Source organism: Colossoma macropomum, unplaced genomic scaffold (genome assembly GCF_904425465.1).
Source record: "Colossoma macropomum unplaced genomic scaffold, Colossoma_macropomum, whole genome shotgun sequence".
Taxonomy (NCBI): domain Eukaryota; kingdom Metazoa; phylum Chordata; class Actinopteri; order Characiformes; family Serrasalmidae; genus Colossoma; species Colossoma macropomum.
Window position 1 is genome coordinate 11,536,728 of NW_023494787.1, and position 14,043 is coordinate 11,550,770.

At 40.4% G+C, this 14,043-nt stretch overlaps 1 protein-coding gene across 2 annotated transcripts; it reads left to right on the forward strand.

Moving 5' to 3' along the window:
* Nucleotides 1–1,971: 1,971 nt before the first annotated feature.
* mief1 (mitochondrial elongation factor 1) lies at nucleotides 1,972–11,742 on the forward strand. Of its 2 annotated transcripts, XM_036566124.1 has the most exons (6): nucleotides 1,972–2,065; nucleotides 4,836–5,158; nucleotides 6,480–6,641; nucleotides 6,925–7,105; nucleotides 7,927–8,186; nucleotides 8,314–11,742. In XM_036566124.1, the coding sequence occupies exons 3-6, from the start codon at nucleotides 6,495–6,497 to the stop codon at nucleotides 9,130–9,132; spliced, it is 1,407 nt and encodes a 468-aa protein (XP_036422017.1). In that variant the 5' UTR covers nucleotides 1,972–2,065; nucleotides 4,836–5,158; nucleotides 6,480–6,494; the 3' UTR covers nucleotides 9,133–11,742. The 2 variants fall into 2 exon arrangements, with proteins under 2 accessions (XP_036422017.1, XP_036422016.1); XM_036566123.1 differs by lacking the exons at nucleotides 1,972–2,065; nucleotides 4,836–5,158 and adding an exon at nucleotides 6,215–6,219.
* The last annotated feature ends 2,301 nt before the right edge of the window (nucleotides 11,743–14,043 follow it).

A 14,043-nucleotide genomic window follows, 5' to 3' on the forward strand; every position in this document is an offset into this window, starting at 1 on the left:
CTAACTGCAGGGCTGTTAGTCTGCTCTTTCACTGTCATCATGTGATCCAGTGCCTGGGAACTGGCTACGGTTTTCCATGACTGACTCAAGATTCAGCCTCCTTGTATCTTATATTGTAGTGGCAGTTGGCTTGTAGCCTGCTGTGCGAGGCCTAGATGTACTTCTGACTCTTTGTGTGAGGCTATTCTGACTTTTCTATGCTGTAAATTAAGATGCAAGATAGTAACTATTTAGTTGGCTGGATTTGGTTTGTGTAAGGAAAGGTGTAGATGGTTTTGGATGGACTGTTAATTTAATTTCTCTATTTAGTATTTACTCCCAATAGCCTTACTTTATGATAACCTTACGTATTATGTGATTGTAAAGCTGTATATATGATCTGTTTTCGTAGAACTCGCCACCACTTGATACGCTCAGAATGTATACCCCTCTAGTTAACTCGTTTGGCATGGTGACCTTAGGCACATGTGCAGCTGCTCTAGAGCCTCCCATTCTATTGGCAGCACTTTCATTATTATTATTTTTTTTCATTTCTGACCTTGTTAGTTCATGTCACGATCCATGTTAGGCACAATTTATCATATCATACCAATTGAACAACATAAATAACTGAAGTGACTTTTCCTGCCTCAAAAACATATTCACAGTTTAAGTTTCATCACTGTCCAGGCACACAGCTGGAACTATGCTCCACAGCTATAGGCCTCCCAGGCAGAGAGGGATTTTACCCTCTCATTCCTGGCTTCCTGGGCCAGCCGCTTGAGCTGTGCTACACCACAGAAACGTGGCTGCCTGGGCTGGCTGCCTGTGTGACACTACACTGTAGTTACAAGGCCTCCCAGCCAGAAAAGGACATTCGCCTCTTTCTGGACCAGCTAAGTGACTGTGTACTGTGGTCTGAGGAGTCAGCAGGGGAAATGTGTGTGTTGTGGGTTGTTTTGTTTACAGTTGGTTGTGCATTTTGTTACTATTGTAAAGCATCTTTGGGTTTGATAAAGATATAGATATATATATTGCTATATAAATTAAACATATTATTATTATTATTATTATTATTATTATTATTATCATCAAATGAAAATTGCTCAGGTAGCTTAAAGACCCTTCCTGATATTGTGATTCACTTGGAAATAAGCCCTGGATAAGAAGGAAAATGTGTTATACTTTATGATTCTCAATGACTAACCAGCAATGGCTTTGTAGCCTGACTGTGTGGCCAGGATATGCAGCCAAATGACTTCTGGTATTAGACTATTTTGATTTTTCTAGATCATAAATGTAGGAACATTAAAATGATAAGTGCTACTTTTATATGGAAAGGTGTAAATTCATTCCATGAAAAGAGCAAAAGAGCAAAGAGGCATTTGTACATGTCTTTATAGACATCCACTTTACATCAAACATTTGCTGTAGTGAGGGGAAACATTTATTCAGACACTTTTGTTTTTTCTTATTTATCCTAATATTCTTCCAGTCCATATATCCCCTTAAAACTGACATACATAATGTCCATCCATCCATCCATCCATCATCTAAACCGCTTATCCTTCTGGGTCGCGGTTGGGTGCTGGAGCCTATCCCAGCTGTACATAATGTCTAATGATAAAACTTTATTCATGTTGGGTATCTTATTCTGTTATTATTATTATTATTATTATTATTATCATCATCATCATCATCACCTGCACTTATACCAGTAATAGTCTGTTTTTATAATCAATGCTTAAAAGTCTCCTAAGCCCAATCTCAATTGACTCCCTGCTCCCTACGTAGTGCACTAAATACCGACTTCTACACTCAAATAGTGCATTATTTATCTACAGAAAGCCTTTTGGGATTCAACCATAAGCTTCTCCTCGTTTAAGCTTTAGTGCACTAGTTTAGTGTAGAAGCCATAGTTAATGACGTACCTAGTGCACTACGTAGGGAGTAAGGTGCCATCTGTACGCCCCGGAAGTAAATATCTGTTTCCGACGAGAAGGCGTTCACGTTCCTGTGTGCTCAGTAACGACCCCGCGGCTAAAGCGGTGAAAGTCGCTGCTTTAAAAACACCGATTTATCAAACGTAAGTTTTCAGACAACATTATTTAAAACGCGTACGTTTCCTACATTTATAATGTAGCTGCGGTTTGTTAAACGCCCCGGCTTCTTTACGCGTTAGAGGTCATTTGAACGCGCTGCTGTCTGGTTAGCCGGTTAGCGGTTTGAGGCATGATCAAGCTGCAGTGGGTTTATAAAGACTCAGTGTGATTAGAGGGTTAAGTAGATGTTTTATTGTATAAATAATTAGTCGGAAAGCTACTTTATGTAGATCCGTTAGTGTAGGTTAAGATAAGTCCTCTTTGTGGAGGGTTTTTGCTTTGTAGAAAACAAAACCCTTTAGCAGAGGTGAATGCATGTTCATGAGCTTTTTAAGGAGATGAATTCGTGCCAGATTGAACAGCCATCTCTACAGTGGAAAACGTGAAATGCAGAGCACACATGATGCTTTTCCACAGTGACACTGTTTTCACGTAGTTTGAACTCTTGCCTTTAAAAAACTGCATGATGATTTGCATATTGAAACAAAATGCTAAATTCTTGTCTGATTCGTATACAGTCGACTTCACAAATGTAATAAAGCCATGACTATATTACTTTTCACGTTAGGCACGTTTTCCGCATGTTACTCTTGTGCATTGCATTTCACTATTTTGGTGCATTTAAATTCTGTAACTTATGTAAACATTTGAAGTACTAAAAAGAGGCCAGGCTGTGTGAAAACAGTGTGGTAGAGGTTTTGCTTTTCAGTTTGGCACGAATTCCGCTCCGTAGCTGTCGTGTATCATCGGATATTTTTATTCTTCTTATAAATATTATGAGATATGTAGTGTGAAGATTTCAGTGTTCCTTTACTAACATGTAATTTAGTTGTGTTGACTGCTGTTCATCTGCACATTGTCATGAATAAATCATGAGAGAAGAGGTTTGTTGAGTTGTGAGGACTGGAACACGGTTAACTATCTGGTGAATTTCAGTGGGTCTAAATACAGGATCTGATCAAATATAAAATCTTTCAAGCAACTTTCACTTGCGCCCTGAACAGCTTAGCTGTCCATAAACCTAAAAGTGAGGTGTTGCTAATGCTGCTGCTGAGTAAGAGCCTTAAAGGAACCAGAGGTTGTGTTGTCTACAACACAAGCATAGCCATTTTATATGTAATGTTGATAAACAGTGGTGAATCTGAAATAATGTTTTTTGGGTACTATTTTGGTTTCCCTGCATGTATGCCATGCGTTCTAAAGTGGCAGTATATGCATGTTTAGTACACTAAAGGGCCAAAAGTATGTGGACACACTCATAATTCATGTGTATATGTATAAAGGTACTGTACATGTGTGTGTATATATAATGGTATGAACTTCATGCCTAGCTGTATGGATTGTCATTCAGATTTATTCATTACATGGCTCTGATATGTATGTGAATGGCAAAGAAGATCCATTCTACTAAGTGAAAGGACTAAGTGTAAATCCAGCTTCATGTTGTTAGAGACTTTGATGCTTTCTATCTGGTACTTTTAGGGCTGGCCTGAATAATACTTGAGTATTTGTCCAGTATGTTGGTGTTTATGTTAGCTTTGTCTTGAGTTCTGAGTATTGAGAAGGATTATTCAAGTGCTTTTTCAGAAATGTATAGTATTCAAAGACCGTAAAATGCTGTTGGACCATTGGACTGCATTCGGTCAAACAGAGGCCATCTTAACACTGACATTTTCATTAAAGGGGTAAAAATATCCAGTCACTGATAAATATAAATGTATAGGCATAGTCTGAATCATAATCTGCATCCGTATGAAGAAATGTTTAGTGTGAATATACAATAAAAAGTATAAGAGAGAAATTTTTGAAAATCTCTGTAAACAAGACCATTGGTAACCCCATTACTTTGTTATGTAACCTTTGGATTTCTTGATGCGGTTGAACTTTAAACTGTCTACACATTTGAAGGGCCCATAGTCTATATTTAAGAAAGAGGTTATTAATACCAGTCCTGCCAGCCCCATGCTGTGTACATTTTATTATGTTTTCGCTACTCTATGTACCTGACCCAGCTAATGAGGATCTTAGATAATGTGTTGAATCAGGTGTGGCAGATCCAGACTGAGACCACCTGTTTTGGTCCTTTGGTCTGGACTGTGGTCCGAGGCACCTTATATGCCTGCTATTTTGGTTCGGACCAAACAAGGCAGGTGTGAATGTAAACCAAGTCAGTTAAAGTGGCTTGATGTGAGACAAATGTTCTTTACTAGAGAAAATTCCAGAGTCAGAATTGTTCACAGTGGTGGTGATAAGAACCAGAAAGGTTTCTCGTAAAACATTTTTTTTAAGTGAATGGTGGAGAGGTAAATGCATGGCATTGTATGGAAAAATAATACCCAAAAAAAACTGAATTTACTGCTACTTTACTACATTTGAATTTCTAGTTTTTTCAGTTGTAGAGAAAATGCATGACTTTGTTTACTCTCAGTGATTGGATTATACAGAACTTAGTAAAATCCCAGTGTGAATGGGCTGGGCTAGACTTATGTCATCTGAGAAGACGTATATTTGTAAATCTGTTGGTTTTTGAGACAGCACAAAAATGATAAATTCAAAATGGGCTGTTTGTGTGCAAAGTGGTTATAGAATGGTTTTGAAACATTAGCAATGGTTACATACTATATCACAACTCTTATTAAAAAAAGTGAAAAATGCAGTTTGTTGCGATATGAGCCCTTTAACTTCTCTCAGCAACACTATACTAAATTCACATGCTTCATTTTTCTGATCCGTACTGTGTCATAAATCCTACAGGTGTGTGAGTGAGACGCTTGTCTCTGCCCTGTGTGAGCTCTCCCTGATGGGCGGCTGGTCTCGCAGTGCCGTGCTGGAGCTGTACAGAGCGCTGCTCCGTGCAGGGCGCCACCTACAGTACACTGACCGCAACTACTACCAGCGTGCTGTGACCCAGGAGTTCAGGCGCTGCCAGGCCCTCAGCGCTCCGGGAGAGAAGGAGGACGCCCTGAAGAGAGGCCAGTTCTTTCTCAGCAGTCGCCTGGGGGGGCTGGTGTAGCAGTGGAGGGAGGAACACAAAACCCAGCCAGCACCACCATACTCCAGTGTCTAAACAGCAGAAGGTATGCTGGATTATACTGTAAAGCTCTTGTCCATGAAACGTGGACATGAACCAAATATGCCCCCTGAGGCAATGTTGGGTGATATTTATTCTCCCAAGAGGTCTTTAAATAACTTGGTAGACAATATTATCTTTTACACAAGTAAAAAATAAGACACTCTCTACAAAGAATCTAGTGATTGCTTTTTTTTTTTCATTTCTGACATTTGTAGGCTCTTTGGATCTTTCGATAGTGGCTGTTGGTATCTAAACATGTTCATAGTTGTACGGCAGCAAAGGTTTCTGATGGCGTAAAAATAAGGGCTTTGGTCAAGACTGGTGACATTTGTGGTGATATTATCAAGTTGCTCAAGCCTACCCTTGAACTTAAAATTTCTCTGTAGAGTAGTAACTACACTGACAAGCCAGAACATAATGACCACCTGCCTAATGTGCTGTTGGTCCTCCACGACCTGCTTAGGCATGAACTCTGTAAGATCTCTGAAGGTGCCCTGTGGTATCTGGCATCAAGACATTAGCTGTGGAGCCACCGCTGATCAGAGCTGTTCCAGCACATCCCACCAATGCTCGATTGAATTGAGTTCTGGGGAATTTGGAAGCCAACAAATTGAGCTCTTTGTCATGTTCCTCAAACCATTCCCAAACAATGAGTGCGTATACATGCACTTAGTAATCCAGTCATAATTGGATTTCTGCAGTTATCCGATTATTCAAATTGTCATGTAAACACCATACTCCGATCTAGAAATCCGATTAAGAAATCCGATAAAGAGAGCTGGATTTTAGCTCAATAATCAGACTTCTTAATGCATGTATACTCATACTTCGATTTCGCGGTCTGTGCATGCGCGAGAACAGACGGTGGATGTCGTGAGACATTAATCTTCTAGATTTTTCATTTTTTCAAGTAGTCATGTAATGCTGATGTGGGGAAAAAAAACACCTGACAAAGTATGTTATTGTTTATTGTGATCATGCCATCATCTCACTTTCATTTCAGCTTCAGCTTGTACAGTGTAAAAAGTGGAACGGAGCAGAAGTTGATTTGAAGTCTTCGAAATGGTAAATATTAGTTTTGTTCATGTGAAATAAAAAATTGGAATTGCAATGTTTCAAAGTATTTGAGTTGAATAAGTCTAGATAAATTGCTTGTTCATGCAGGAAGCTTTTTTTAAGGTTGAACAGACAACCCATGTTTTTGTCACTTTTTTTTGTCACAAAATAAAATCATGTTATGCACGTGCAGGACAATGGCATAAATATCTGACAATATCAGTCACATTTATGGGAGGGGAAAAATTTTAGTTCTTTCATTTTTTCAGAAAGGTGTGAATAGGATGGCTGGAGTCAATGGGGATCGGAAGGGGAAGAAAGACGACAATGGCATCGGCTCGGCCATCGATTTTGTGCTGTCCAATGCTAAGCTAGTGCTGGGGGTTGGAGGAGCAGCCATGCTGGGCATTGCCACACTGGCAGTTAAGAGAGTGAGTAACTCACATTAGCCTTGTTTTATCACCAATGCTACTTGTTGATGTTTACTTTTTTTACTCTTGTTCCGAAATTACATGTAAAGTACTGTTAATGAATGGGCCTAATGTTAATTTATAATAGGCAATATATACTTTTGTCATTTATGACTGTTAAGCCTTCTATTTACCAACGGGCTGAGAACTACTGTACCACAGGTAAATAGTATGTCCAGTATGCTCACTCTTGTGTTTGAATTCCTCTCATGTGGTTTCCTTTTTTTTTTATCATTTCTCTCAGATGTACGATCGAGCCCTCAGTGCTCCCTCCAGCCCCACTAAAGCCACACAGTCGGGTAAGAGGAGCTGGGAGGAGCCAAGCTGGCTGGGGTCGTCACCACGGACACTAAACCGCGACATGAAACAGAATGTCAGCCGCTCTCTCCAAACACTCCCCACCTCCTCCAACTCGTTTAAGCCAGGTAACCATTCTACCTACATGATGATGTATTTGAAGCTGCTGTTTAAGTGTGAGAATTATGCTATGAAACAGAACTATTTGATTAGTGAACTAGCTTGAGATTTGATCTAAGGTGGATACCATTGCAGTGCCAAATTAGTGACAATAGATTCTCCTTCTAGCATCTTGCGTGACGTGAATGGCATGGTTTTGTCAGTGTTATGTAGCAGCGTTCAAGTAAAGTGTTGCAGATGCTTCTAATGTATGTCTATATTTACTGCTAGGTTTGAAAACAATGGAATGGCTGTTCTTCATTTACAGTGGGTATTTAAACCCATATGTTGTTTGGTTTATAGTATAGCACTCTGTAGCCACCCTGTATCAGTCACTAAAAGGCTTTTGTGTTTTTGTGCATCGTGGTAGTCATTTTGTGAGTTTTGTCTATATTTAGATGGTTGAACTGACTTCCCTGATTTTGCCCTGGTTGCATAGTTTTTATGTTGGTACAAAACACTACTTTTTCATCTTTCTAATTACTGTAGTTATACTGTATATAGGTTTAGCAAGTTATACCTTCAATACGTGTGATTTATCGTCTATGCTTAAGTATAATAGTATGTTCTGCACAATTTTGCTGGTTTCTACAGCTCTAAAATGCTTGATTCTGCCTTTTGCTACCTTGCTTATGAGCTAAATTAGGCATATTTAATAAGCGAAAGCACAGATTACAGGTTTAAAATGAGAACCACTGGGATAGAAATTCTCTAGCTGTTTAAACTTGTGCTGCAGACCTCATATTTCAAGCACAGTCTATGTGTCATGCTGTGTGTATTGTATCCTCAGATTATTTGCGGCGGGCTGTCGGTCGTGAAGGCAGCACCAGTAAAGCTGACCTGCAGAGGGCGCGATTGCGCCTGTCATTGCAGGAGCACCTCTGGGCCTTTTTTCATGAACGCGTGGCCATTCCTGCTGAGGAGCAGGCAATGGCCAAACGGGCCGCCCTGGACATTTGTGCTGAGCTCCGTGTCTTCCTCCACGCCAAGCTTCCTGACATGCCCCTCCGGGAGATGTACCTCAGTGGCAGCCTGTATGATGACCTACAGGTGAGGAAGGGAGAAGACAAACTTTTTTTTGGTCGTTTTGGTTGTTATTATTATTATTATTATTATTATTATTATTATTATGGTAATCTGTGTTAGCATATATAATGGGCCACTTGTTCCTTTGTAGGTGGTAACAGCGGATCATGCTCAGCTCATGGTTCCCATGATCCTGGAAAAGAACCTGTGGTCATCCATCCCTGGCGAAGACACTATCATGAATATTCCTGGTTTCTGGCTCGTCCGCCGGGAAAACCTGGAGTACTTCCCCCGGGGCAGCAGCTACTGGGATCGTTGCATGGTGGGTGGGTACCTTTCCCCCAAAAGTGTTTTGGAGGTCTTTGAGAAACTTGTTGCTGGTTCCATTAATTGGCCAGCTATCGGCAGTGTTCTGGATTACATCATTCGACCCGTGGTTCCCTCAGAAACACTAACGCTGGAAGTGCAGTATGAGACGGACCGGCGGTTGTACGTGGACTTCCTTCCGTTGCTTGTCATGGAGGACGGTGTTTCGTTGATTGCCAAACCACACCGGCTGGCTGCTGAGCGGCACGAAAACCTGTGGCGGCAGAGTTTTCGTGTGGCAGAAACAGCAAAGCTTCGCGCTCTCGATCAGGAGGACAGTGGGTGTCGCTCTGCATGTCTGAAAGTCGTTAAAGCCGTTTGTAAGCTAAATCCAGCACTAACACGGCTGAACGCCAGTCAGCTTACCAACGCAATCCTCCTCCTCAGTGAGCGAGAGGGTGACTGGACTCAGGAAGCACTGGCAGATCGTTTTACACAGCTGCTGCGTACGCTAGTGGGACACCTAGAGGCTGGAACGCTGCCCTCTGCCCTCAACCAAAAAGTGAACCTGTTCTGTGAGCTAACCCCACATGAAATAGACGAACTCGGATACACGCTCTACTGTGCTCTTTCAGACCCGGAGAGCTTGCTGAGCACTGTATAACATGCACTCACACGTTACTTTAGCCCCTCACTGCTAAAGTAAGATGCTGCTTGCCTCATCAGTGTTGAACAGCTTTGCACATTCATTGTTTCTTGTTTTTCTGTATAAACATGGCTGTTCATAAACCAGTGGAAACAATAGACCAGGGTTGCCCAGTTCTGATTTTGGAAGGCCAGTGTTTAGCACATTTTGGTGATTGCCCTCCTCAAGTGTGTACTAAGGCTCAAAACTACCTGCTTAGTTGAATCAGATATGGAGGAGCAGGGAAATCAGCAAGCTGTGCCAGAACTGGAACTGGACTCCCCTGCCATAAACACTTACCTCGTCTGTGGTAGCATGTCTGTCAGGTCTGCTTAAAGGAATTGTTTGGCGAAAAATCAAATTTACTATTTACTATTTAATTTTTTTCCACTTACTCCAGATGTAGTTGATCGGCCAAGTTTTGTGTCTGAAGCTTGCTTGATTAGTTTAGTGCTGGATCTACAACGCTAATATTGTTAATAATCACCCAAATTCTATAAGTCACCCAAATCTTTTCTGTAATTAAATCCTCAAAACCTCTCTCACCCCACCCAAACTGCTTTAAAGTAGCCTTTTCTGTGTGGTCTAAGACTTACAGTAAGCAATGAAAATGAACAAAACTTGACAATGTAGCCAAATGCTGTAGTCAGCCATTTTAGATAACTGAGTGCATTTACAATTTCTGTTGTTTCTTTATAAAAAAAAATCCATTCATCTTTAAGTTTCTAACGGAACATAAGTTTATAAATAGAAACATCAGATGACAACAAACGTGTGTGTGTGTGGGTTGTAAGTGAATGCAAATGCGAACAGGATCAGTGCTGTTCTCTTGTCTAACATGGTTGACCTCACCATTCAGCTACACTGAAATACGTTTTTATAGTTCACAGTAAGCTGTACTGTGGTCTAAACCACATTGTCAGGTCTGTGCTACATTAATGAAAACCTGGACGTGGTTTGAGTGGGTTGAGAGAAGTTTTGGGGATGTATTTACAGAAAAGATTTGAGTGACTATTGACTTTGTGTTTTTTAGCAACTTTAGTCTTGATGCAAGATTTGGACACCAAACATGTCTTGGTTGATTGACTACATCTGAAGTAAGAAAATGTGTACGTTTGATTTTAAACCATACAATACAGGCAATTTCCATAGATAATTTTAAAGTATTCAGACAAGATCAGAAACACACTGACCCAAAACGCCTGTCCATCGACTATTCTGTGTCTTTTGGGTGAGTAGGCTTTCTGTTCTTTTACTAAATTACAGAGAATAGCATCAGAATTATGGTGCGTTGTAGTGGACCACGTTACCAATGTGGAAGTTAGTGATTAGGTTAAAAACACCAAAGTATGACTTCAACCCCTTGAGACTTGGCTCAGTCCAACCCATTTCAAGCCTTGCTGTCATTGTTGACATTGTTTGCTCCATTGCTCACAAATGTTGCTTCTCTGCTCATGTCAATTGTCAAAGCCTTTAGGTAATGTCCGCATGGCAGAAACTCACCCGTGAGGCTCGTAATTATAAACTGTTGATTGTGCTTTGTTTTAAAATGGGTTTTGCTTCACTGTTTAGGTGATGTGGTCTCTGAAGTATTTATTTTGCTTGTCTGAGAGATTTTAGCCCACATAACCACTCAGGAGAGGCTTGTGTGTCTCTGTTTATTAATTTTACATAGCTTTATTTTCTACATGGAGCACATGTAGCAGAGATGCAGTCATCTTGGATAGCTTTTGTTTGGGGGTTAGAAAATGGCCTTAGTTTTAGAAGGAATGGAAAGAGCCCTAATTTACCAGGATGTTGACCAGGGTGTTGTAGCACAACAGTCATCATTATGCAAATGTCACTTTCCATATTCTGTCCTCCTTATTGCAGTGCTGTAATGCTTTTGGTGAACCCCAACCCAGAAACAGCTGCCATAGTCCTGCAGTTCTTTTTGGAATGATATTGAAGGGACTTTTAGGATTAAAATTTGCCCCGTTGTTGCCAAAAATGTCTTGAATGAATAAAACAATCACACTGGATTCTTGTGTAAACATCTCATTGTCACCAAAAGTCTGTGAAGAACATTGAATCTCGTAGGGTTGTATGCATAGGCTGTTTGCGTGTAATAGTATGCCTTGGTGTTCAAATAGCTCTTTATAAAATGATTAAACTATATATCTAAATTTGGATAAGCTTATGGGACTGTTTTTGAAATAATAAAATCATGCATTTTTCAACATGAAAATCATCAAACTCAGGCAGATCCAAGATTTTGCATTAGAGGTCTGCTACATGACCTGAGGCCAGTGGCAAAGTCTTGGGTTTCGGGCCAGGATTCGGCTGGTTTTTCCATCTACAAAATTGTGATCAGATCACGTTCGGATCTCTAATTTACAAGCCCTTACCTAGGAGTGGGGGCAGGGTGAGGAAGGGGATGGGGGCGGGGGGACTGATTGCCTCAAATATTTAATCTAGACTTGTGTATGTTAAATTCTGAGTAAAAATGTCCAAAGCTGAATCAAAACTTTTGTACTTATCTGGACATTTTTTTATGAAAGTGTGTGATTGAAAAGAAACAAACAGCTAATAAACAGTGTTTGAAAATCATGATAACCATTTGTTTTTTAGTTACGAGTAAATCAAATGTAAATTCAGTCATGTTGCTGTTAAATCTGTCAGGCTATACATGCGTGTCTTGTGGTTGTACTTTACAGCAATTTGGCTCTACTAAAATTAGAAATGCTCAGGGGGCCCCTCTAGAGCACCAATTTGTAATAGAAAAGTCATTATGTAATAAAGTGTGTTTGAACTCTATACTATAGTGGTCACCAACTCTTCTTCCTGGGAGCTGCTTTCCTGCATAATTTAATTCCAACCTGCATCTTACATGCAGCCCCCTTTTTACCTAATACTAATGCATTTAATCCAGCCAGTCAAGGACTTCTGAAATTCATTAAGCTGGAGCAGGTGTGGCAGATTGCAGTTTGAGCTAGACACAGCAGGAAGGAGCGTATCTAGGACCAGAGTTTGTGACCAGTGCTGTACTACACAAGAGCAACTATTGTGCTAGAAAAGATTCAATCTCAGCATGATGATACTCCAGGATGATGTAGCGTGATTGGCTGCAATGCTTTTGAAACTGTTGCAGTACCTCATGATGGCGGTACAGTGCGCAGTTTGAGGAAGCTAAAGCCGTTGAGGTTTTCAAGCCAAGGAAGTGCAAGGCTTTTTCTGATTGGCTTGTGGTGTTCAAAGTGTTTTTTCCCCCTCAATACATACACTAAAGCAAGAGTCATCAGCTCCAGCTTCTGGAGGGCAGCAATCCCACATAGTTTGGTGATTTCCCCTCTCGAACTAAACCAGGCAACTAACTGCTGAGTTAAATCTGGTACACACTTTTTTGAGCAATGCCATTGAGCAATGAAACATAGAACAACAACTGTCTATTGAAAGGTTCTTCAGGGAAGCAAAAGAGGTTTTTTTATGGCATCATGTAAGGAACACTTTTTGACATCTTTATTTTTGAGTATGTTTATTTTTGAGAATGTTTGTAAATCACCAAACTATGCTGGTCTCCAACCCTCCAGGATGACCTTCTCATTAAAGCTTGTAGGGAAAACTCAAATCTCTGCAGTTTTATTTTTTATTATATAGCTTAATGACTGAAGGTCAGACTTTCTAGCTGCATGATTAATCTACTGCCAACTATTTTTTTTTCAACCAAAAAGTATGACAGGAATGTTGGCTGGAAATCCCCTGTGCATTTCTACATTTTGTTGGGACTGTTCCCCTAGGCTTGCAAGATATGGAATGGCTCTGCAGAAGCGGCTGTTATCTTCAGCGCGTGAAAGAGAGAGGAAGTGCTAAAGGTTTCTTTCCTGTCTCTGTTGACCACAGGCTTTGGTCTGCTTTCACACGGTTTCATGAAGTGCACCACTTCTGCATGGAGCAGAGCAGATTTTGACTCATTCAGTGTATGAAATGAGACACACTAAAATGAATAAACCTGCAGTGTGCCACTTAACATAGCCTTAGTTTTCCAAATGTTTTGCAAGGATGAAATGTGAAATGTGTGGTTAAACAGCAACTTGATGTACAGATCAGTACAGAAAAAATGGAAATGTAACAGACTTTTTAGTATTTTTATATGTACAGGTAACCTAAACGATACAGTATTCTCTGTACAGTTACTGTATCACACCTTCTTTGTCTGAAATGTCTTTTGTTAAGAAAAAATACGACTCTATCCTCTGCCAACAGGGCCATTTCTGAATATCTGAGGCTCCTTATGGCTCTCACCCACTCCAATCGTATTAATCTTTATAAAAAAATGGAAAACATAGTAAAATGTTTAAAAACACCACATACTCGTGGAGTCCTCTGGTGCCTCGGGGGTCCCTAGCAACTCCTTTCAGCGTCAATAGCAAGAAACAGCCCTGTCTGCAATGGTAGCACAGTGACTTTGTACTGGAGCCTTGTTTTTTTTTTTTCTTTGCTTGCAGTTTAAAACCTGACCACCACTGTCTACCTACGCTGTTCTGCCAACAGTTGTTGTTGTACAAATGCCATTTCACACGATCAAAGACTTCTACCTCCACCCTGTACTCTGCCGTGTGCTTGCATGCGAAGTGTGTGCACATTTAATTTTTTTCCTTCAGTGGTTTCTTGATATAAAATAGTACACAAAGCACTTTGTATATCCAGTCTCTGTGGTGGAGTTGTTTTCCAGTGAGGCACTGTGCAATACAGCAGGTAGAAATAAAACAGATTGAGCATCAGTGTGGATTTGGTGTTTCATAATGGTCTATATAAGAGCTCGGGGTAGTACCAGTGTTAGAGCTCCATTAATCTTTTAAGCTTCCCGAAAGCGACATTTCTCCCGAAGGGCTTCGGTGGAAAGTTCAACAC

What these genes read in the sequence shown, in the direction of transcription:
- mief1 (XM_036566123.1), top strand. An exon ending in CTCCAACTCGTTTAAGCCAG is followed by an intron (nt 7,106 to 7,926) that starts GTAACCATTCTA and finishes TTGTATCCTCAG; the next exon opens with ATTATTTGCGGCGGGCTGTC. An exon ending in GCCTGTATGATGACCTACAG is followed by an intron (nt 8,187 to 8,313) that starts GTGAGGAAGGGA and finishes GTTCCTTTGTAG; the next exon opens with GTGGTAACAGCGGATCATGC.